This window comes from Macaca nemestrina, chromosome 13 (genome assembly GCF_043159975.1).
Source record: "Macaca nemestrina isolate mMacNem1 chromosome 13, mMacNem.hap1, whole genome shotgun sequence".
Taxonomy (NCBI): Eukaryota; Metazoa; Chordata; class Mammalia; order Primates; family Cercopithecidae; genus Macaca; species Macaca nemestrina.
The window spans coordinates 11,925,418-11,948,210 of NC_092137.1; the positions used below are offsets into that span (position 1 = coordinate 11,925,418).

General features: G+C 46.2%; 1 protein-coding gene across 14 annotated transcripts in view; it reads left to right on the forward strand.

Annotated features, from left to right (window-relative positions):
- Positions 1-22,793, forward strand: part of LOC105486474 (lipin 1) — a 142,538-nt gene that overhangs the window by 115,722 nt on the left and 4,023 nt on the right. For all 14 annotated transcript variants that reach the window (XM_011749335.2, XM_071076247.1, XM_024794290.2 and 11 more), the window contains 6 exons: positions 2,497-2,623; positions 3,990-4,138; positions 4,643-4,729; positions 14,947-15,099; positions 18,935-19,049; positions 19,854-19,957. In XM_011749335.2, coding sequence (XP_011747637.1) covers positions 2,497-2,623; positions 3,990-4,138; positions 4,643-4,729; positions 14,947-15,099; positions 18,935-19,049; positions 19,854-19,957 — 735 coding nt within the window. The remainder of the gene's footprint in view (positions 1-2,496; positions 2,624-3,989; positions 4,139-4,642; positions 4,730-14,946; positions 15,100-18,934; positions 19,050-19,853; positions 19,958-22,793) is intronic.

Genomic DNA, 22,793 nt, shown 5'->3' on the forward strand with positions numbered 1-22,793 from the left:
CTTTTTTTTCTTTTTTGAGACAGGATCTTACCCTGTCACCCAGGCTGGAGTGCAGTGGCGCATTCTTGGCTTACTGCAACCTCTGCCTCCTGAGTTCAAGTGATTCTCTTGCCTCAGCCTCCCAAGTAGCTGGGACTACAGGCATGCGCCACCATGCCCAGCTAATTTTTTAATTTTTTGTAGAGATGGGTTTTGCCGTGTCGGTGAGGCTGGGAATCACTTCTCAAATGAACACGTATGGGGTCCGAAAGCTGTAGGTTGCATAGGAGATCTTAAGGGAGGCAAGGGCGGGGGAAACAGGAGGCAGTAGGATGAGAGGAAGTTAGCACTGAGAGGAGAGAGTTTATTGACATAAAAAGATAAGACACACACTGGTACATCTTCTCTTGTGAAATTCAGATCCTTTGCCCACTTTTAAATGGGGTTATTGGTTTCTCTGCTGTTGAGTTGTTTGAGTTCCTTGTATGTTCAGGGTATCAGCCCCTGTTGAATGAGGAGTTTGCACATGTCTTCCCCATTTAACGGGTTGTCTCTTTGCTCTGTTGATTGTTTCCTTTGCTGGGCAGTAGCTGTTGAATGTGATATAGTCCCATTTGCTCAACATCACTAATCAGGAAAGTGCAAATCAAAACCACAGTGAGATAGCATCTCACCCCAGTTAGCATGGCTACTATCAAAAACACAAAAAATAACAAATGCTCCGAAGGATATGGAGAGAAGGGAACTCTTAAACACTGTTGGTGGGAATGTGAATTAGTACAGCTATTATGGGAAAACAGTAGGAGATTTCTTAGAAAACTAAAAATAGAACTACCATACAATCCAGCAATCCTGCTACTGAGTTATTTATCCAAAGGAAGGGAAATCAGGATGTCAAAGGGATGCCTGCACCCCCATGTTTATCACAGCACTATTCACAGGAGTTGAAATATGGAACCAAGCTAAGTGTCCATCAATGGATAAATGGATGAAGAAAAATGTGATACATATACACAGTGGAGTACTATTCAGACATAAAAAAGAATAAATCCTGTCATTTGTGGCAACATAGGTGGAATTGGAGGTCATCATGTTAAGTGAAATAAGCCAGGCACAGAAAAACAAATATCACGTGTTCTTACGCATATGTGGGAGCTGAAAATGTTGATCTCATGGAGGTAGAGGGTAGAATGGTGGTTACCAGACCTGGGAACGGTAGAGGGGAGAGGCGCATGAAGAGAGGTTGGTTAATGGGTACAAACATACAGTTAGATGAAAAGAATAAGTTTTGGCGTTTGATGGCATAGAATGATTATAGTTAACAGTAATTATAAATTTCAAAATAGCTAGAAGAGAAGATTTGGAATGTTTTCAACACAAAGAAATGATAACAGTTTGGGGTGATGGATATGCTGATTACCCTGGTTTGATCAGGGTATGCATGATATTTTGATAAATGCAAATGTATGCATTTATCAGAATATTACATGTACCCCATAAATATGTACAATTAATATGTCAATAGAAAAATAAAAAAATAAAAAAAACAGTTAAAAAAAATGAGCTGGAGCTCTGTGTATACGCTAACCTTGCCAAGAGGAAGGTGCTGAGCCAGAAGCTTTGTAGGAAGGCAAAGTACCGGAGGGCTTGGGATGTGCTGCTTTCGGGGCCACTCAGCCTTTTCCATTTAGTCTAAGGCATTTACTAAGCGCTTCATATAGCATTGAGGCATTTTCAAAGATAGTGGTCCTGGAAGGCAGAGCTAATACTACTGGGTTGGGGATTATGTCATAGCAGGATTTTCACTGAGTGAACAGCTAATTACAGATATACTTTATGTGAACTATTTAAAGAAAACGAGCCTGATTCCCACCCTGCACCTCCCAGCTCCCCACTGAACAAAAAAGTCTAGAGGAGTTAGGGACACTGACCTGTATATTCTGAGCAGGGAAGTAAGGCATATTCCTTGCTCATGGGATGACCCTCTGGGGGATCCTGCGGGGTAGAATTGGTGATTCTTCCTTGCTTTCACTGGCACCTGTTCGTAAGTCCTAGAAAGTCCCTAATTCCTTGGAGTTGTATATTTGGCAAACTTTATACAGGGAACTGACGGATGAGTTTGGACTTGTAGAAACTTGGACTCCAAGCGCTTGGCCTGCAGTCACAGATAGGAAGAGAAGAGAGACAGAGAAGACAGTTAGCATCTTTCTAGGCCAAGAGGGAGTTTAACCCTGCTTGTCATGAATTGGAACCTGTTGGCTTAAAATAGTGATTGTAGCTCATCAATAGGCAAGTGAATGAGGAGAGGCAGCCCCCACGTGTGTAATGCAAGAGATGCATGAATGGGGATGTAGTGAGAGTTCATTGATAAATTTAGCATCTTATGGTAAATGATCACCCAAGAGACGGGACTCAGGAGAGACTGGATTGACTTAGTCATTGATTAAAGGCTAATGCATTTTTTGTGGCTACCCAGATGCATTTTCTAATTGGTGATGACGTCACTGTGTGTTCCAGAGTAAAGCATGAATCATCCTCCAGTGATGAGGAGCGCGCAGCTGCCAAGCCATCAAACTCAGGCCACCTCCCTCTTCTGCCTAACGTCAGCTACAAGAAGACTCTCCGGCTGACTTCCGAGCAGCTTGTGAGTCTCCCATGTTTGCCGTGGCTGTGTTGTAAGCACATGAGGTTTCTGCAGACTCCTAAGGCTGTGTGATGGTTGGGATGTGCCCCTTGTCACCTTTCATCCCAGCGGGCCTGCAGTCCCTCAACTGGGTGCCTGTTGTTTCCACCCCAACTCCAGCACTATCCAGCCTGGGACCCCAATATGACCTTCCCTTTTGTCTTCTTCTTTTGCTGGCCTTCCTTAGGAGGAAGGCAGCCTGGCAGAGCTAATTCATCCTGAGGTGTCAATCATGGATAGACTTGAAAATCACTCAAGGGTGTTTTTGCTTCAAGAGAGAGATGTTTGTTAACTCAAATGCATCTCTTCCGTTGGTGGAAATCAAGCAGTTCTGATAGAATTTAGAGAATTTCAGGTAACCAGGGGCATCACCTGGTCATGGTGTCCTTTTATTTTTCCATGTGTGAGACCAGTTTTAATTAAAAGCCCTTTTTTGGATCCCATTGGTCATGGCCAGTGGGCGCCTATCCTTGCGTTTTTTGTGAATCAAGTCTTTTGCATTTCCCCTGAGTTAGTGGGGAGCCTGGCTCAGGGGTGAGGGTGTTTACTAGGAAAAGATAAGGAACAGGCCCAGACACCCACTCAGGCCATGTGTGGGACCCTGCAGCCTGAGAGTCTCTGTGTGACTCACGGCTCCCACTGGTGACACTGGGGACACCTGCAGTCACGCAACCTGGGGGTTTGAATGGCAGGAGTCTGAATGCACCAGGAGTCCTGGCACAGAGACTCAAAACTGCTCAAAAGTCACTTTGCATTTTGAATTTGGTGTGATTTCTTTGGGTCTAGACTATATTCTTCTGGATATGAGGCATGACTGATAACCGATACTTCTCTTTTTCCAATTTGTGTCAATATAATAATAACAACTTAAAAACATGGTTATGTAGGGTAATGTATTTTCACACTTGGCTTAAATTTGTCTCCCTGAATCATGGCCTTCCTATTTAGTCATGGAGTGGTAAGTGTATCCTATTCCAAAATTGTGATTTATTATGCTGGATAGCCCCGTCATTGAATCCTGGCTAATGACTCTAATCTGAAAATACTGGGTCAAATTAGCATTATCCTGGGAAGTAAAACAACTCTGTAGCAAGTAGGCACATTGCGTTACAAGGGGGCCTGAGAGAGCTGAGGTTTCGTTTTGCCTGTCCAACCCCAGAAAGAACCAGAACAAGGAAGGGTGGGGGAAAGAAAGAATTATACAAGGGCCCAGGACAGCCCCTTGTTTTTAAAGCCAAATGCTGCTTCTCATGGAACAGAATCCAAATGCTCATCCATCAGGGCCTTTCACTCAAGCAGACAAATATTAATGGTTCATGTTCTTCAGAAAAGCTTGAAGTTGAAGAATGGCCCCAATGACGTGGTTTTCAGTGTCACCACGCAGTACCAAGGCACCTGCCGCTGTGAGGGCACCATCTATCTGTGGAACTGGGATGATAAAGTCATCATTTCCGATATTGACGGGACGATCACCAGGTAGGTCCTGCTGACTTGGGGGCCATGGTAGATTTCTTTGCTTCGCCGTGTGGTCTCTGGGCCTGGTGTTGGCACCTCCGCTCCCCTCATGGGACTTGCACGGTTCGAATTCTGGTGCAGTTGGAGCTGCTTAGTTTCAGCTCCTTGGTGTCAATCATTGTGTTTAGGGCTGGGTTGTTTCCCTCTAGGGTATTATCTCTCCGACTTGGTTGCTTCTGTGGGGGCTTCTCAAGAGCGTCTTTTCAGAATGGCCTTTTCCTTTGATTCAGCAAGCCAGGCACCTCGATGCATGATCAGACTGGAGGCGTCCTTCCGTGGATTGCCATGTCCCTCCGTCAGCATCGACTTTGATGACTTGAGCCTTGGGCTTTCTATCCAGAAAGAAAGTTGTGGGTCTTGTTTGTGTGTGTGTGTGTGTTTTTTTTTTTTTTTAATGAGGCATGAATGGTGCAATGAATCTGAATGGGAATTTTACTTTATTTTTCTCTTTTTCTCTTCATTTAGATCAGATACTCTTGGCCACATTTTGCCCACCCTTGGGAAGGATTGGACCCACCAGGGCATTGCTAAGCTGTACCATAAAGTGAGCCAGTGAGTACAGAGTGCCTGTTTCCGCCTCCTGCAAATGTTGGTTGTGTGCACCACACTCTGCATATGGAATCTTTCCTGCCCTAGCACGGGGTGACTTGTAGAGAGGGCTGCACCTCAACCAGGGAGGGGCAGTGGGGGTCAGGGGTGGCAGTGGAGAGTCCAGAGTGAAAGTGAATCCCAGCAACTCTAAATTTGAATTCAATACCAAGAAACAAGGAGCGAAGTATAGGGGAATCGATTACTAGGAGAACACAGATGGTGGCGGCGTTAGGGGTGAGATTGAGGTTTGGGGTGAATTGCCCTCTAAAAAGGTTATCCCGGTCTGTGCGCCTCTAAAAAAATTGAGGTAGGGGTGAATTGCCCTCTAAAAAGGTTATCCCAGTCTGTGCGCCTGTAGATCCCAGTCTGCTCATCCTGAGGGATGGCAGAGGTAGCCAGATGAAGAAATAGGAGCTTATATGTTATATATGCCAAGTGATTTTCTGTAGGCTAAAAAGTTGCAGTTTCCAGGCAAGTTTTGTCGGCATTGCAGGCCCTGCGAGCCAACCAGCAGCGTACATAGTGTCCACCTGGTCTGTGGAGTGCTCCAACAAGCGGCCCAAAACAGAACAGTGCCCACCGTGGGGCCCTCAGCCCCAGACATCAGGTGGGAGATAGGTTCTCCGGCTGCTGTTCTGTGCTGGGTACATGGGTTACTTCACTTAAATCTTACAGCGATTCTGAAAAGCACATAATACCATTTCTGTGTTTAGATGAGTGAGATTAATGAGGAGAACTAACGTGATTTATCCAAATTCCCATTGCTCTCGTGTGGCTCCAGGGTTCAGAGCCCTGCAGGGATTCTCCACGTCCCCCCGAAACGCCCCCATTCTAGCTTGCCGGGCCCAAGCCTCTCTCCCACTCAGTCATGCCTTCTCCAGCCTTTTGTGGCCTCAAGTCTCCCATGCGAGCAAAATCTCCCCCTCCACAGCATTCTGTTCACCAGCCAGTTAGAGCTGGAAGGTACCTCTGCCTGAATCAGGACAGTGCTGACTCTCCGTGGGTGAGGAGGGTGAGCGAGTTACATTCACATGTAGTGAGTGTCAAGATGGAAATCCCAGGCCTGTGGTTCCCAACCTTGTTTGCTCATCTCTAGCCCACATTGGTGATGGTAGGGAATGGGCCACCATCCAGAGCTGTTTCTAGAACTCTGTGAACACAGATGAATGAACTGTATTTCCCTGCCCTGCATCCATTCATCCGTCCAGCATTCCTTGAGGGCCTGTTAGTGCCTCATCCTAGGGCACGTGCCTGGGATTGCCATGAACTAGGTAAGTCTCTGACCTGGGACTTTATGATCCGGTAGAAAAATGGTAGCTTGGAGAGAGAACCTTATATCCTGGTGGGATTAAAAGCTTCAGATTTTGTCGGGCACATGCCTGTAGTCCCAGCTACTTGGGAGGCTGAGGTGGGAGGATTGCTTGAACCCAGGAGTTCAAATCCAGCCTGGGCAACATAGTGAGACCCCCCATCTCGCTAAAAAAATAAATATATACATTTAAAAAGCTTCAGATGTCATCTTAGATGCCCAGGCTCATTGGTTTGACTTTACTTTTCTAGATTTCATCTTTAAAAATTATTCATACAAAAGTTATACATACTTCTTAAGACATAAATATATTAATAGAAGAGGCCAAGATTATAGAAACTTTAAAGTGCAGAGGTTGTATCACCCTCCTCTCTGCCTTGCTCCAAGCTATTCCCTTCCTTAAAAGTAGAACTACTATGAACAGTTTGGTTCTATCTTGCTGAACTTAAAAAATTTGGGCTGGGCACGGTGGCTCACACCTGTAATCCCAGCACTTTGGGAGGCTGAGACGGGTGGATCACGAGGTCAGGAGATTGAGACCATCCTGGCTAACATGGTGAAACCCCGTCTCTACTAAAAATACAAAAAATTAGCCGGGCGTGGTGGTGGGTGCCTGTAGTCCCAGCTACTCAGGAGGCTGAGGCAGGAGAATGGCGTGAACCCGGGAGGCGGAGCTTGCAGTGAGCCGAGATCACGCCACTGCACTCCAGCCTGGGTGACGGAGAGACTCCATCTCAAAAAAAAAAAAAAAAAATTAACATTCCCACACATATACACTCACATTATTTAATTATTCATCATATCTTTTTGTTTCATTTGATGTAATATTTACCTTACTCTTTTGGCTGCTGGGCAGAACCCTGTCGTCTAGATATACCATACTTTCTTAAACTCGCCGTCTATTGATGAATGTGTAGGTAGTTGCCACTTTTTCCCCTCTTGCCAACAGCGATGCAGTAAGCATTCACATGCAATGCTTATGATATATAATGCATGTATAAATAAATAAAGAAGGCATGTACACTTAGGGAAGTCCTGCTGTAAAGTAGATTCCCAGGAGTAGAATTGCTGGGTCAAAGGATGAGCACATTTAAAGATTTGATCAATATCGCCAAATTGCCCTCTAAAAAGGTTATCCCAGTCTGTGCGCCTGTAGACGGCGTACGTGCAGCGTCCCCTCCCTGCAGCCTCACCATGGGCTGACCTTTCATTTAGAAGGATTAATCTACTCATGAGCTGCCTTGACTTGTGTGACACTGAAAATTGCATCTATTTTTAGTTGAAAGAAAGAAACCCTCATGGGTCAGGATATTGAGTAGTGCACAGCCTGATTCATTTGGTTTTTGGAACATAAATCTATTTCCGTCCTTACCGTAACATTAAACAAGCACTGTTGCTTTTTAATTTTTTTTTTTTTTTTTGGGGTCTTGATTTGTCTCTTGGATTTTCTCAGAAGAGAGATCTTCTTGAAAAATAAAGCTGTGTGACTTACTGAAGAACCCCTGACCATTCTTTGACTGGTTGGTTTAGAATGAGTGAAACCTGTTTGTCTGGACCCGCAGATACTGCTGTACACTTCCTGTGCTATCACTTTGGTTGAAAGGCCGGAGCATGATGTCACGTGGAGACCCAACAGTTGCCTGCTCATTGAGTTGGATGTGTGTGTTGTCCGGGGCACCCAGTCAGGCCTGTGTGATTCACAGGATGGCCAGGGCTTCTGAAAACCCATCTTCAGGGCAGCTTGGCCACGACCTTCAGGGTTCCCTGCTCAGCATCGTAGGAGGAGGTACCAGCTCCTTGGTGTGGCATTTGAAACCTGGCACTTTCAGGTCCCAGCCTTCTGCCAAGCCCTTATTTTCAGCTGCTGTTTCTCAGCCCTTCCTGCTGTAATCCAGGGACTCTGTTCCTCCTCTGCACTCCGTCCCCATCTTCCTGCCTTTGCTATGTGGTGGCCTCAGCTTGACATGGCTTCCCCTCTGATTTTTGCCTCTCAATATTTTTGCAGCCTTTAATGCCTGGCTCAGATGCCACAGTCCTGAGGCCACAATCGGTGACCCTAGTCAGCTCTGGCCTCTTCCCTGTCCCTGGACTTGCTGGATTCTATGTGGCTACCGGAGGGCTTGGGCCTGGCTTGTTGGCCTTGGTCTCCATCATGGAGGACAGGCTGGACACGATGGCAGCCCCTGGAGCCGACCACTGAGGAAAGTAATTCCTATCCTGGCAGCCTCTCTCAGCCTTCCTCACATGATGGCCTTAGCAGCCACCGCTGGGAGACCCGTCAGGCTAAGAATTGACCAAGGCTGTGGCCCGCTGTTCTAATGACTGCCATCATTCTTTTGAATCTGTATTGTGATTTCTAGAGAAACAGAGAAATGGTTCTCATACTGGGTACCAGGAAAAAGATGCCATTTACATGAGGGTTTGTGAACTTTTTCCTGACATTGCTTCCCTTGAATTTGGGTATGACTTACATTTTATGCACTGTCGTATTTGTCTAATGAAAAAACCAGTCTTCAGCTGGGCACAGTGACTCACACGAATAATCCCAGCACTTTGGGAGTCCGAGGCAGGTGGATCACTTGAGGTCAGGAGTTTGAGACCAGCCTGGCCAACATGCTGAAACCCCATCTCTACTAAAAGTACAAAAATTAGCCGAATGTGTTGGTGGGCGCCTGTAATCCCAGCTACTTGGGAGGCTGAGGCAGGAGAATTGCTTGAACCCTGGAGGTGGAGGTTGCAGTGAGCTGAGATCGCACTATTGTACTCCAGCCTGGGCGACAGAGCAAGACACCGTCTAAAAAAAAAAAAGAGAGAGAGAGAGAGAGAGAAAGCCAGTCTTGCAGTTAACCACTTGCCTGAAACAACAGCAAATAAGGACAATTTTGTTTTCTGCTGAAGTTAATTGCTTGTTTGGATCCAGTCAGCCCATGAGAAATGATCCATAAGGCTAATTGTCACCTTGTTCATAGAGAGGGTATAAAGCTGGCTTGAGTATTGATGAAACAGAATAAATACAAATGGGAGATACAGGAACCGCTTTCAGATTCAGGTGTACTCAAAAGTAGAAGGAAAGTCAAGAAGGACTGTTGCCTAAAAGATCTAAATCATTGAGCTAATGGGGCCTTTGGGGCCTAAATTTGGGCAATAATTGTTTGAATTTTTGACCTTATTTCATACATGCTTTTATATTCATGTAACCAGAAGCCAGTGTTTTTATGACTTAGGGAAAAGAACACTTACCGTGTTTCTCCAGGTTCGTTAGCTCTGCTGGGGCCTAGGTGTGTGGTGTCCCAAGCCAGTGGACTGAAAATGAGAGGCATCTGTAGCAGACTTGTTAGGGTCTTTTTTTTTTTGAGATGGAGTTTGGCTCTTGTCACCCAGGCTGGAGTGCAATGGTATGATCTTGGCTCACTGCAACCTCCGCCTCCCAGGTTCAGGCAATTCTCCTCCCTCAGCCTCCCAAGTAGCGGGGATTATAGGCACATGCCACCATGCCCGGCTAATTTTGTATTTTTAGTAGAGACAGAGTTTCACCATGTTGGCCAGGCTGGTTTCCAATGCCTGACCTTAGGTGATCTGCCCACCGCAGCCTCCCAAAGTGCGGGGATTACAGGCATGAACCACTGCGCCCGGCCTAGATCTTTTTTCTTTTCCTGCCTGCAGCAGTTCTTTCTTTCATGTCAGCACTTCTTTGTTTATTGCAGTCATTGCTCTCTGCCAGTAAGAGATATGATGATGTGGTAAATAGAAGGTCTGATTGGGAGTCGGGCCGGGATCCCAGAGGCGGCAGCCATTAGCTCACACTGGGCCCTGGGACCGAGTACCTACTCTGAGCTTTGGTTTCCTCTTCTGTAAAATGAGAAGGTTAGGCTAGATGACCCCTGAGGTCACTGCTAACCTGGGAATGCTCTGCTCCTGGCTGTGTGGATTGCACAAGAGTGTGTTTTGCTTTTCCAAGCCAAACCTCAGCCCAAACTCAGAGGGATCCGCTAGACTCTGGTTGCACCAGGAGCTGTCCTAAGTGCCGTCGGGGGTGCTGAGCAGTCTCTCCCTTCAAGAAGCTTGTGGTAATGTGGGAGGAGACACTTAGGGCTCCCTGTAATAAGGCAGTGAGGGGCAGATCGAGCGAGGAAGATGCTGGTTTTTGTTGGACATATGTCAAGGAGAAGTTAATTTTGATTGACCAGAGGTGTCAGAGGAGGGCCCTGTGAGAAGGTGGCACTCAGCTGAGTCTCCCTGGAGGAGCAGGGTTTCAAAGGAGAGGAAAGCTCCCCACAGGTGGAAGTAGGAGCGAGAGGGGAGGCTGGGAGATGAGCAGGTGCTGGGTGGGCTCACTGAAAGGGAGGCTCCGGTGCAGACGGTGGGGTGGGTAAAAGATGAAGCAGGAGAGTAGGCAGAAACCAGGTTGCAGAGTGCCTGGGAGGTGACTCACCAAGCCTGAGTGGTGCTGGGCCTTCCTTTCTCAAGGTGGCTGGTGACCCTCTCTCCCCTTAGGATGGCACATGGGGCCACAGAGTCATTTTTCTCTACAGCAGTGGCTCTCAACGGATGGACATATGGCAGTGTCCGGGGATGCTTCCGATGGACATAACTGGGGCATGCTGTTGACCCTTAGTGGGTGGACCCAGGGTGGTGCTGCATATCCAATGACGCGGCGTTGTGGGGGCCTCGCTCCCCAACAGACACTCCTCCCGTCTCAGATGTCAGTGTTGAGAAACTCCAGTGTAGAAGCTTATCTTGCAAAATGCTCCCAAAGGTAATCTTTCCAAACTATTTAAATCTCCCTGAGTCAGTGTCTTAAGAGGGATGCAGAGATTAGGGCAGAGGAGAAAACTGTTTGCACCAAGCCTGGGCATGGATCCCTCTTTTTTTTTTTTTTTTCCCATCTGGTGTTCCAGTTGCTGAGAATGCTAGAGGAACAGGAGTGATGTGTGTGTGTATCGCACCTTTATCCACTGGCACTTCCTATCCCTGGATCCCACCTGTCCTGCTGGGTAATTGTTGATTTTCCCCAAGCACTCTCTGCTCCTGTAGGGCAGGGCTGTGCCATGCCCTGTGGGCACCCCAGACCCCACGTGTGGCCTGGCACAGGAGCGCCCAGTGAGTGTGCATTGAAGGGACCGTGGAAGGAGCCTACGGGTTGAGCAGGGACTTCAACTGGGCTGGCCTGTGGGGCATGTCCTGCCACTGGTTGCCCTCCTGAGTGAGGGGTCTTCCCTGTGAGGGACACCATGGAGACTTAGTGCTGCCTGAGCATTTGATGGGAGCACTTGTTGGCACTGCAGACAGCTTTTGTTGAAGGCGGGAGGGAAGGCTCTTCCACCAGCAAGCATTTTCCCCATTAGGTCACTCTCGAGCTGGCTTTCCAGCTAAGTTTAGTCAGGTAAGAATGCTGGCACGCTGACAGTAACTCAGTGGCATGGCCCAACTGTGAAATATATTTGACAATCCAGTTTTGTGTAGATTAGCATCTTAGATCTCTGCAGGTGGCAGCTTTTAGGACTTTGATGTGAAGAGTTATACATGGAAATAGTGATTTCTTTTTAAAGGTTGTATTAATTAGATGGCTAAAATGCAAAGATATTTAGAAATTAATAAGATTGACCGGGTGCGGAGGCTCACGTTTGTAGTCCCAGCACTTTGGGAGGCCAAGGTGGGCAGATCACGAGGTCAAGAGATTGATACCATCCTGGCCGATATGGTGAAACCCCGTCTCTACTAAAAATACAAAAAATTAGCCAGGTGTGGTGTTGCATGCCTGTAGTCCCAGCTACTCAGGAGGCTGAGACAGGAGAATCGCTTGAACCTGGGAGGCGGGGGTAGCAGTGAGCTGAGATCATGCCACTATACTCCAGCCTGGTGACAGAGCGAGACTCTGTCTCAAAAAAGAGAGAGAGAGAGAAAGAAAAGAAATTAAAAAGACTGTAATTTTCAGATGCATCCCTGTATTCCAGATAAGCTGTTATGTCTAGATTCTTTTTGTCTTAAAACTTTCCTGTTTCTTAGTTTTAAAGAACATATTATTGAGCAGTTTTTGAAACAAGTCCATTGGCCATTATAAAATATTTATGGTAGAGCAATACGTTGGATAGGAAGCGGGTAGTTTATTCACTCATTCAGCAAATATTCACTAAGTGTCTGCTACAAGTCAAGCACTGTTTTTGGTACTGGGGTTGTAGCAAAAAATGGGACAAAGTCCCTGTCCTCATGGAGTTTATGGATGAATGAGAGATACAGTTGAATAAGGGACTGTAACGTCGTATTAGTGATCAGTGCTAGGAGGAGAGGGAAGGCAGAGCGAGGGCCAGTGCCTGGGTGAGGAGTGAGGGGGTGTGTGTTTCATCGTGTAGGGGAGGTCAAGGGAAGGGCCCTCTGGAGAGGCGAGATCCAGCGGAGACCTAGATGAGGTGAGGGTGTGAGCAGTCCCTGCAGACCGGGGGAAAGGTGTTCCAGGCAGGAGGAACGGCATAGGCAGGTGCCGGCACAGATGAGCGTGGCGAGTTGGAGGAAGGATGGGAACACCTGTGTGGTTTGCCAGGAATGAGGAGTTGGAAGTCATTGCAGATGGGGTTGGGGTTGGAGAGAAAGGTGGGGGCCAGGTCTTCTTGGTCTTACAGGCCACAGTGAAGGGTTTGGACGATGTCTGCGAGAGGTGCAGCCTCGGGAGGGTTCTGAGTGTGAGTGGGCTACGCTTTACGTTTTCTTAGAGCACCACGTGGAGTCGGGATAGCAGCAGGGAAGTCATTCAAGATCGTCGCAGCAACGGAGGCCAGGAGGCTGTGCAGTGTGGGCGTGGTGGGAGCACTGGGTGGTGCTGAGGGGTGGTTTGAGTGGCCGTCGGCGGTGGAGCAGAGAGGACCTGCTGATTGTATGGCATGGGGGCTGAGGGCAAGGAGACACCAGTGGGGCCCCTGAGGGTTTGACGTCACCCCTGGCTTAGGAGAGTGCCACTTGCCACTTGCTACTTGCCACGCGGGCTCCTGAGGAGTCTCGGGGTGAGTTGGGGAGGAGCCGCCGTGGTGTGTGGTTTTGGAGGCACCCATTTTGGAGTATGATGAGTACTATGGGGTCCACAGTGAGCCTGTACTGCACAGTGGGCATAATGTGGAGTTCATAGTAGCTGCAGCTTGGGAGAGGGGTCTGGACGGGGTCCATGCGTTTGGGAGATATCAGTGTATAGATAGTGTTTAAAAATTTTTGAATAATATATTTTACTTAATCCAACATATTCAAAATGATATCACTTAGATATATAATCAATATGAAAACGATTAATGAAATATATCATACCTTCTTTTTTTTATAATAGACTTTGAAACTTGATACCAAGTTTTTATACTTAGAGCACATTTCATTCTAGACACTAAATTTTTGATGGTTAAAAAAAAGTGAAATGGGGCCGGGCTCAGTGGCTCATGCCTATAATCCCAGCATTTTGGGAGGCCAAGGCAGGTGGATCACCTGAGGTCAGGAGTTTGGGACCACCCTGGCCAACATGGTGAAACTCGCTCCCTACAAAAAATACAAAAATTAGCCGGGCGTGGTGGTGCACGCCTGCAATCCCAGCTACTTGGGAGGCTGAGGCAGGAGAATTGCTTGAACCTGGGAGACAGAGGTTGCAGTGAGCCAAGATTGCGCTACTGCTCTCCAGCTTGGGGGACAGAGCAAGGCTCTCTCAAAAAAAAAAAAAAAAAAAAAAAAAAAGTGAGATGGAGTCCTGCTAATGCAACAAAGTTGCATTCATAGAATAGTTATGTTGCTTCAGTCTAGACATGGCATTTGGAGCCGTGGAAGTGGGTGAGATCCCCAGATCCTCTAGGGAGTGTAGTGGGTAAGGAGAGATGAGGCCTGAGACCCTGGGCGCTTGTACGTTTTGAGACTTGTACTGCAGATGGGAGCAGTCGAGCCGCCGTATCTAGGAAGGGGTGGCTGCTGAAGAGGTGAACACCCGGACACTGTGGAGTCCTGGGGGCTGAGTGACTCAGGTGCTTCTGGAGAAGGAACGAACCCCCGAGGCAGAGGCTACTGGGGAGTCCATTCCTACAAGAATTGAGAGTTGATACCTGGGTTTGGCAAGATGGGCATCAAGGTGACCTGTGCAGGGACAGCAAGGAAGGGAACGAGAGAATGAGAGTCTGCTGGGAGTGAGGAGAGGAAGGAAGGTGAAGAAGTGGACTCAATGCGTATGCGTATACTCAGCTTTTTGGAAGAATTTTACTACAAAAGGGAACAGAGAAATGGTATCTTAGCCAGAGAGAGACTAAGGACGTTTTGGCGTGTGTGCGCGCGCACGTGTGTGTGTGTGTGTGTGTGTGTGTGTGTGTGTGTGTGTGGTTGTTCTGGCTTGGCTTGTTTTTAGGATGAAATGAGAGATTGCAGAATATTTATGTGCTGATGTGAATTACCCAAAAGAGAGGAGGAATTTAATGGGGTGTGTGTAGGAGCGAATGAAGCAAATGCTGGAGCAAAGTGTGTGAATTGGCAGGTGGCTGTGGACTTGTCGCAGGGGCTGTAGCCAAGAGCTTGGGACCAGGGGGAGTACGAAGGGCTCAGGCACAGGCAGGTGAACCAGTTTCATCCATCTGAACCTCAGTTTCCATAGCAGTAAAACCAGGGGAAAATACTCATCCAGCCATGTTCTCCTGAGGATTAAACAAAGTGGGGAATGCAAAAGTGCTTAGTGAATTACAGTGAAATGTATTTAAGCTTATTTCTCAATTGCAAGCAAGATTTTGTAGAATGTGGACTTTTGTATGTGGGGGAACTTGAAACAGTGCCATTCTTCAGAACAGATCTGGATCAGGATTTGTGAATGCAAAAAGTTTCCATTTTCTGATGCCATGAAATATGAATGTTTTATGTCTTTCAGGAACGGATATAAATTTCTCTACTGCTCTGCCCGTGCCATCGGGATGGCGGACATGACGCGGGGCTACCTGCACTGGGTCAACGAGAGGGGCACGGTGCTGCCCCAGGGGCCCCTGCTGCTGAGTCCCAGCAGCCTCTTCTCTGCCCTGCACAGGTACCAGGCCTGCTCCCTACACCTACATCTGTGGGGCTGTTCAGACCCTCTCTCTTCCTAACTGCAATTTTTGTAAGAATAGCTTCCTCACTGGTCTTCTCCAACCAATATCCATGCTCCGTAGCTGGCACCAGGAAAATCATTCCAAACACAGGTCCACATCTGCATTGGCTCCTCACGGCTTTCAGGCCAAGTCCAGACTCAGGAGCTTGGCGCCTGGTGGCTCCTCATGGCCCGTGCCTCCCCTCCTCTTGTCTCTACATCTCAGTCTGTGTCTCCCAGACAATTGTCTCTGCTTGGAGCCTTTGCACGTGCTGTTCCCCTCTTTCTGGGTCACTCTCCTGCTCCATCTCTTCTTGAGTAGCCTGGCTGAATCTTAATGTCCCTTGGACAATGAGCCTCTATCTCATCTCCTTAGGGATCCTTAAGTGGCCCGTCTACCAACCACCATCATCCACCTGGCTTTTGCCACCCATCATACTTGTTATTTTCTGTCTTAGAGTTCTGGGAGCACTGCTCGTTTTAAGGGTCCTCTAACAGACCACTAGCCAATTTCTGATTGCCTTCCTCCCTTCATCTACTGGACCATATCAAGGTAGCTAAGCGAGACTAACTCTGGCCCCATGGAATTGGAGGAAGAAAACACTGGATGTCCCTGTAGTTGGAGGAAGGAAACCCTGGATGTCCCTGTAGTTGGAGGCCCAGGGCAATTTACTAGACACCTCTCAAAGCAAAATCTATTGTGGTCAACCATGGGACGTTGGGCCCTGCTGAAGGCTGATTGGAACTATCATAGACTTGGTCTTTATGAATGTCATTGGTGTGATTCTGCCTGAATTTGAAGACCACATGAACTGTTTCCTGCTGCTAATCATGCAAACAATGGAAGAATCTAAATGGGCCCCCAATGCCGTGTTGATTCTTGTGTATTTTCCTTTAGCTCTGTAGGTACCTTTTCCATCACGGCGTTGTTTTGTGTAAGCAGTAGCTTTTTTCCTATAGTAAAGGATCTTAAATGAAGACACGCACGTTCTAGGGGAGATAAGTCAGGCACAACCTAGTGTATTTCAAGTCCTCAGAGCTATCGTAACAGCATTGATCTCCATAGAAATCCTGATATTTTAATGAAATTGTGTCCCTAGGCTATGCTGACAATTTGCAACAAGCCATTCATCAGCCTGTGTTAAGTAGTAAGGCTTTGCTAGGCCAAGCAAAAAGTCGACATTGTTACTCTGACATCCTAACGCTATCTATACATTTAAAGTGATCCTTTTCTCATTTTCTTATTTAAATATCATTGTCCAAGGTATATTGCTGGTCCTTCCCAGGGCTGCCATCAAGCCACAGCCATTCCATGTGCTAGCTGTCCCGTGGAGTTCTCTAGAATTGCTAGCCAAGTCTGCCCTGATGCAAATGACCTTCCCCCTTTTTTTTTTTTTTTTTTTAAATTTTACTCTAAGTTCTGGGATACATGTGCAGAAAGTGCAGGTTTTTTACATAGGTATACATGTGCCATAGTGGTTTGCTGCACTCCTCAGCCTGTCATCCAGGTTTTAAGCCCCACATGTATTAGGTATTTGTCCTAATGCTCTCCCTCCCCTTGCCCCCTCACCCCCTGATAGGCCCCGGTATGTAATGTTCCCCTCCCTGTGTCCATGTGTTCTCATTGTTCAACTCCCACTTATGAGTGAGAACACGCAGTGTTTGGTTTTCTGTTCCTGTGTTAGTTTGCTGAGAATGATGGCTTCCAGCTTCATCCACGTCCCTGCAAAGGACATGAGCTCATTCTTTTTTATGGCTGCATAGTATTCCGTGGTGTATATGTGCCACATTTTCTTTATCCAGTCTATCATTGATGGGCACACAAATGACCTTCCTTAGCACAACTCTTTGACTAGGTGCAGTTGTGATTCTACCGCTAGGTTTTGAATTAGGATGAAGGAGGGGAATATAGTGGGTGGATATGCGTGCGGTGCAGTGGGCAGAAAAAAGCCCTCAGCACAGGACGGTGATCACTTAGCCTTTGTCAGGAGTGCTGTGGGTATCTTTTCCCAGTTCATAGCTTTTGATGAAAATAAACTTAGTTTTATGTCATTGAGCGTATTGTTTCCTCTGTAGTTGTGCTTTTTGTGTATTACCAAAGTCTTCTCTGACCTGTGGGCATGAAGACAATCCTGTATTTTATCTGAAGGTGTTGCTTTCACATTTGGGTCTATAATCCACTAAGAATGGATTTATTTAGGTAGAATGAAGTGCGGGTGCAATGTAATCTTTTTTTCCTACATGGATATTCATTTGTCCCAGCACCACGTGCTAAAAAGACCGCCCTGTCCTTGCTGCTCCGAGATGCCATTGTGGTCATAAAGCAAGCATCTGTGAATGTGTGGTTCTGTTTTGGGGCTTTCTGTTTTGTTCCACTGGCAAAGGCCTGGACGAATTGGCCAAGGCCATAGTGTCCCGTCTCCCACAGCTCAGAAGCTCCTCACCTTCCCAGCATCGGAAGTGCTAGGCCTGGCTTGCTGCTCGTTTCGTAGCTTCTAGACTCAAATTGCATCAAAACACCCAAGACTCTGTTATGAGTTTGACTGAAATTGCAGCGAATCTGCAGAGCAATTTAGGAAGACTTAACATCTCAAAATTATATCGGATCTTCCAATCCCAGAGTATAGTCTATTTCTTCATTTGTGTAGGTCTTCCCTAATATATTTTAGTAAAGTTTTATAATTTTAGCCATAAAGGTCTGGCACATCTTCTGTTAGGTTTATTTCTAGACATTTTATATTTTAAAATTTAATTTAAAATACCATTTACACAATTACCTTTTCTACTTGTTTCAGATGCATGAAAATGTGATTAGTTTTTGTACATTGATTTTTTTTTTTTGTTCATTGACTTGTTAACCTTATTAGAGCCTTTTTAAATTCTGGTAATTCACGTGTAGGTTCAGCTTTTTAATGTGCATATTTGTTTTTTGTGATGACAATTTTCCCCCCTAATTCTCTCTAATATATATAACTTTTATTTATTTTTCTTACGTTATTGCATTTGATAGGGCAGGCAGTACAGCAGTGAATTGCCATGGTGATACAGACCATCATCATTTCACCGTTAATAAGATGTTCACTCTAGGTTTTTTAGCATTCCCTTCCATTCCTGGTTGGCGTTCTCATCTGGATTAGATGTTAACTTGTATCAAATCCTCTTTTTAAGTTTAAATATTTTTAAAAATGAATTTGAAGTTGGGAGGGAACTGGTATCAAATACCCTTTTTGTATCTGTTGAGATGATCATACTTTTCTCTTTTAACCTGATAATGTGTTATATTATATTGATTTTAAATATTAAATTGCTATTTCATTCCTGGAATAAACCCAGCTTTTATACATTGCTACAATTTGTGCATACACACACACACACACACACACACACATATATATTTTAGAATTTTTGCACTTATATTCCAAATAAGATTGGTCCATACTTTGCCCATACTTTTCTTTTTTAGGTTTTGTTTTTAAGGTTATGCTAGCCTTATCGAATTAATTTAGAGATGTTCCTTTTTGTTTTTATGCTCTGTCATTCTTTGTTTCCTGGGTGACCAGGAGAACTCTTGGTGAAATGGCTCATCCTTGGTGTTTTCTTTGTAGAAAGACTTGAAAGTATGGGTTTACTTTCCATCTCGTGCTTTTCTGGGATGTCTGAACTGCCTGACACACACTAAACTTTTGAAGATTTGAGTTTTCATAGTGTTGTGGCAGCTTTGTCAGCTAAAAACAGTTTGATGCTAAAGGAAGCTTAGCCTCTCATGTTAATCTATTATTTATTTGTTTAACAGAGAAGTGATTGAAAAGAAGCCAGAAAAGTTTAAAGTCCAGTGTTTGACAGACATCAAAAACCTGTTTTTCCCCAATACAGAACCGTTTTATGCTGCTTTTGGAAACCGACCGGCTGTAAGTAGTAGATTGGGTATGGAAAAACCCTTGAAATGACTGCCTTTTCTGGTTGCTGTCATCTGAAAGCCCTATCCTAGAACTATATGTAGAGTCAGATTCTCATCCCAGAAGCAGTAGGCGGGTGAAGAGCCACTTGCCTACATCTAAAGGGAAGGGGATTACAAATTGTCTTATGGCCTCCAGGGTTCTTTGAAGGTTGGCAGGTGGGTCAAAGCTTGAGATGTGGGACTTAAAACTCCAAATTCCAAATTATTCATTAAAACAGTAAAGCGAGAACATTTAATCGGATTAGGTTCTTTCTACCAGAAGGGAACCGCAAAATTAGTCCTAACCATGATGGCGAATTTAGCATCTCACGTCTAGTGTTGTCTCGTATCATGAAAGAAGCGCTTTGAGATTTTGCACGTATGCCCAAATTTACTAGAAAGCTAAGTATTCTAGAGAATATAGTTGGGTACTAACTGCTCCATCGGAAAGTCCTACTTTTGAAAGTTATGGGAGATTTTCATGAAGTAGGAATATGGGTCAGAGAATAACCTGAAGGAATGTTAGAATTGCGCGACGTGATAGGTTGTCTTTTCTTTAACTCAGTCCTTGAACAGATGAGGGAGTTGAGGCCCAGAGAGCAAAACTAATTGAACAGTTTCCCATCAAAGGATATTCTTTCACTGCACCACTTTGAGGTAGAGCTCTGGTTAATGAAAATTTGATATTTCATCAAATCAGAAATACCATGGACTTGTTTTTACAATGAACTCTTTTTTTCTAATGAACACTTTAAATCGCCTTTTCTACATATAGGATGTGTATTCATACAAGCAAGTAGGAGTGTCTTTGAATAGAATATTTACCGTCAACCCTAAAGGAGAGCTGGTACAGGAACATGCGAAGACCAACATCTCATCGTGAGTATTGTACATGTTTTATGTGATTATTATATCAGTACCATTATCTTAAAATGGCGCTTCCCAGTTCGTGATGTACCTCTTCCCTTTTGCTGCCTGGATGTTAATCTCTAATTCTTATAATGAAGAAATGTATTTCAACTCCTTGTATTTTGTCCAAAACATAATTTTTAGATAGCTGGAATTGAATCAGATCCCCTCTGGGTCTAAAATTTAAACTCGTGGTTAAATTCTGCTACAGAATGGAATTGAATGAATTTGAAAACTAGTAGTTTAGATTTGCCAAGTTAGGTTTGAAAGCCTAGAATGTGAATGAGAAATGTAACCAAACTGAAATATGTGAAGCTATATTTAAAGATGAGGAACTGTATATCTCTTCACATACCAAATGTTTCTTACCAGAGACATTGCTGTGTAATTGTTAAGAATTCCCCTCATATTTTTTGGTCAAAGCCCAGTTTTCCTGAGTCAGTGGGCTAAATGGGATTACTCTTTCTAATGAGGCATGCTTGTGTACTTGGAATCACTCTTGACTTTATCCTGTCCCCGTCGGGTTCCTAACTTCTTAGAATGGAGAGCACTTCCTCATTCCACGTTGTTGGGAGGTGGGCCCACTGGGTGACGTCAGCCCAGGCAGACCCTTGTCTTCCTGCCTTGTCCATTTCAGAGACTACACCTCTTCTGGTCTTGTCTGTGCAGACCTGGAAAAGAGCCTCTGGCAGGCCGGGTGCGGTGGCTCACGCCTGTAATCCCAGTACTTTGGGAGGCCGAGGCGGGTGGATCACCTGAGATTGGGAGTTAGAGACCAGCCTCACCAACATGGGGAAACCCTGTCTCTACTAAAAATAGAAAAATTAGCTGGGTATGGTGGTGCATGCCTGTAATCCCAGCTACTCAGGAGGCTGAGGCAGTAGAACTGCTTGAACCTGGGAGGCGGAGGTTGCTGTGAGCCGAGATCGTGCCATCGCACTCCAGCCTGGGCAACAGAGCAAGACTCCATCTCCAAAAGAAAAAAAAAAAAAAAAGCCTCTGGCCTTAGAGACCCCAGAGAGCTCAAGGGGGTCCTCTTTATCTGGAGGAGTTAGACTGGGGGAATTTGGTTCTAGGAGATTCCTATGGATTGGTTTTCTCCGTGTAGCTCCTGTGATTTTAGATAGATAGAGAGCTAAGTTCCCTCTAGGGCAGATTTTTACTTTCAAGATGGTCCTTACACCAGTTGGATTCTAACTGAGTGTCAGTAGAACTGAGGGCAGTTCTAGACTAACAGGAGTCCTGGGGCTGCCCCACAAGACTCCTCCAACCCTACAGTCATGCCAGTACCCAAGCAGTCCTCAAGGTTTGTACAGAGAGGGGAGGATGGAGCCAAGGCCCTGTTCCCTCCTGTAGAAAGCGAGTCAGTGTCAGGCTGCTTCCTGATTGGCAGAAAAACAGGAGGAACTTGATTTCTTTCTTAACCCTTCCTTGCAGTTTCTGCTGCCTCCTCTATTCTAAGTGGCTGACTGTGACAATGTCTCGTTCTTGCTCCCCCCTCATTCCCCAGGCTGGAGAGGACCTAGTGGGTTTCTGTGTTAGTCTGTTTTCAGGCTGCTAATAAAGACACGGACCCAAGGCTGGGTAATTTATACAGGAAAAAGGATTTAGGCCGGGCACGGTAGCTCACGCCTATAATCCCAGCACTTTGGGAGGCTGAGGCAGGTGGATCACCTGAGGTCAGGAGCTCAGGACCAGCATGACCAACACGGTGAAACCCCATCTCTACTAGAAATACAAAAAAAAAAAAAAAAAAAAAAAAATTAGCCGGACATGGCAGCTTGCACCTGTAATCCCAGCTACTTGGGAGGCGAAGGCAGGAGAATCACTTGAACCCAGGAGGCGGAGGTTGCAGTGAGCCAAGATCGCGTTACTGCCCTCCAGCCTGGGTGACAGAGTGAGACTCCATCTAAAAAAAAGAAAAATGGGGAGGCCTCACCATCGTGGTCAAAGGCAAGGAGGATCAAGTCATGTCTTACATGGATGGCAGCAAGCAGAAAGAGAGCACGTGCAGGGAAACTCCCCCTTATAAAACCATCAGATCTCATGCGACTTATTCACTATCACGGGAACAGCATGGGAAAGACCTGCCTCCATGATTCAGTTAACTTCCACTGAGTCCCTCCCACAACATGTGGGAATTTAAGATGAGATTTGGGTGGGGACACAGCCAAACATATCAGGATCAAAAAGAACTTTCAACCAATGAGACACTGTCCAGGAATGGGAACGTGGCAGGTCTTGCCATGAGGTGCATGGAAAAGGGACTCCAGCGTCTGAGAGGGTTTGGCTAGGTGGCCTCTGAGGTCATTGCATGGACGGAGGCTCTGGGGTTAAAATGCACACCTCGCCCGTGGCTTGGCCTGGGTTGGAGCTCTGCAGACTTTACTCATTGCCAGGGGATGTTGTCGTTTTACACCTGGACTGAGGTGGGGCTGCTCCTGTGAGAGAGTAAATCTCCTCCCCCAGGGAGCTTACATTTCTCTGGCACTGAACTTGGTATAGCTATTTCTGAGCCAAGTAGGTGCTTGTCGTTCAGAACTGGGACGGTCATCTGAAATGTCTTCAGATGGATGGGGCCACACAGGGGGAGGAGCTCAGTTCTTTCTCCCTTTCGTTTGTGAGCGTCTGTGCATAAGCTCTGCCTGCTCCGGAGGAGCCCTGTGCGTGGAGGTCGGTCTGGGGGAGGCGCGCAGATGACACTCGGCCTGGCCGCTCAGAGAGTGTGAGAGTGGGTTTGGTTCCAGTGCCCGCCGCAGCCTTGCAGTCAAGCCTGCAGGGAGGGGCCCTCCTGCCGCAGCCACAA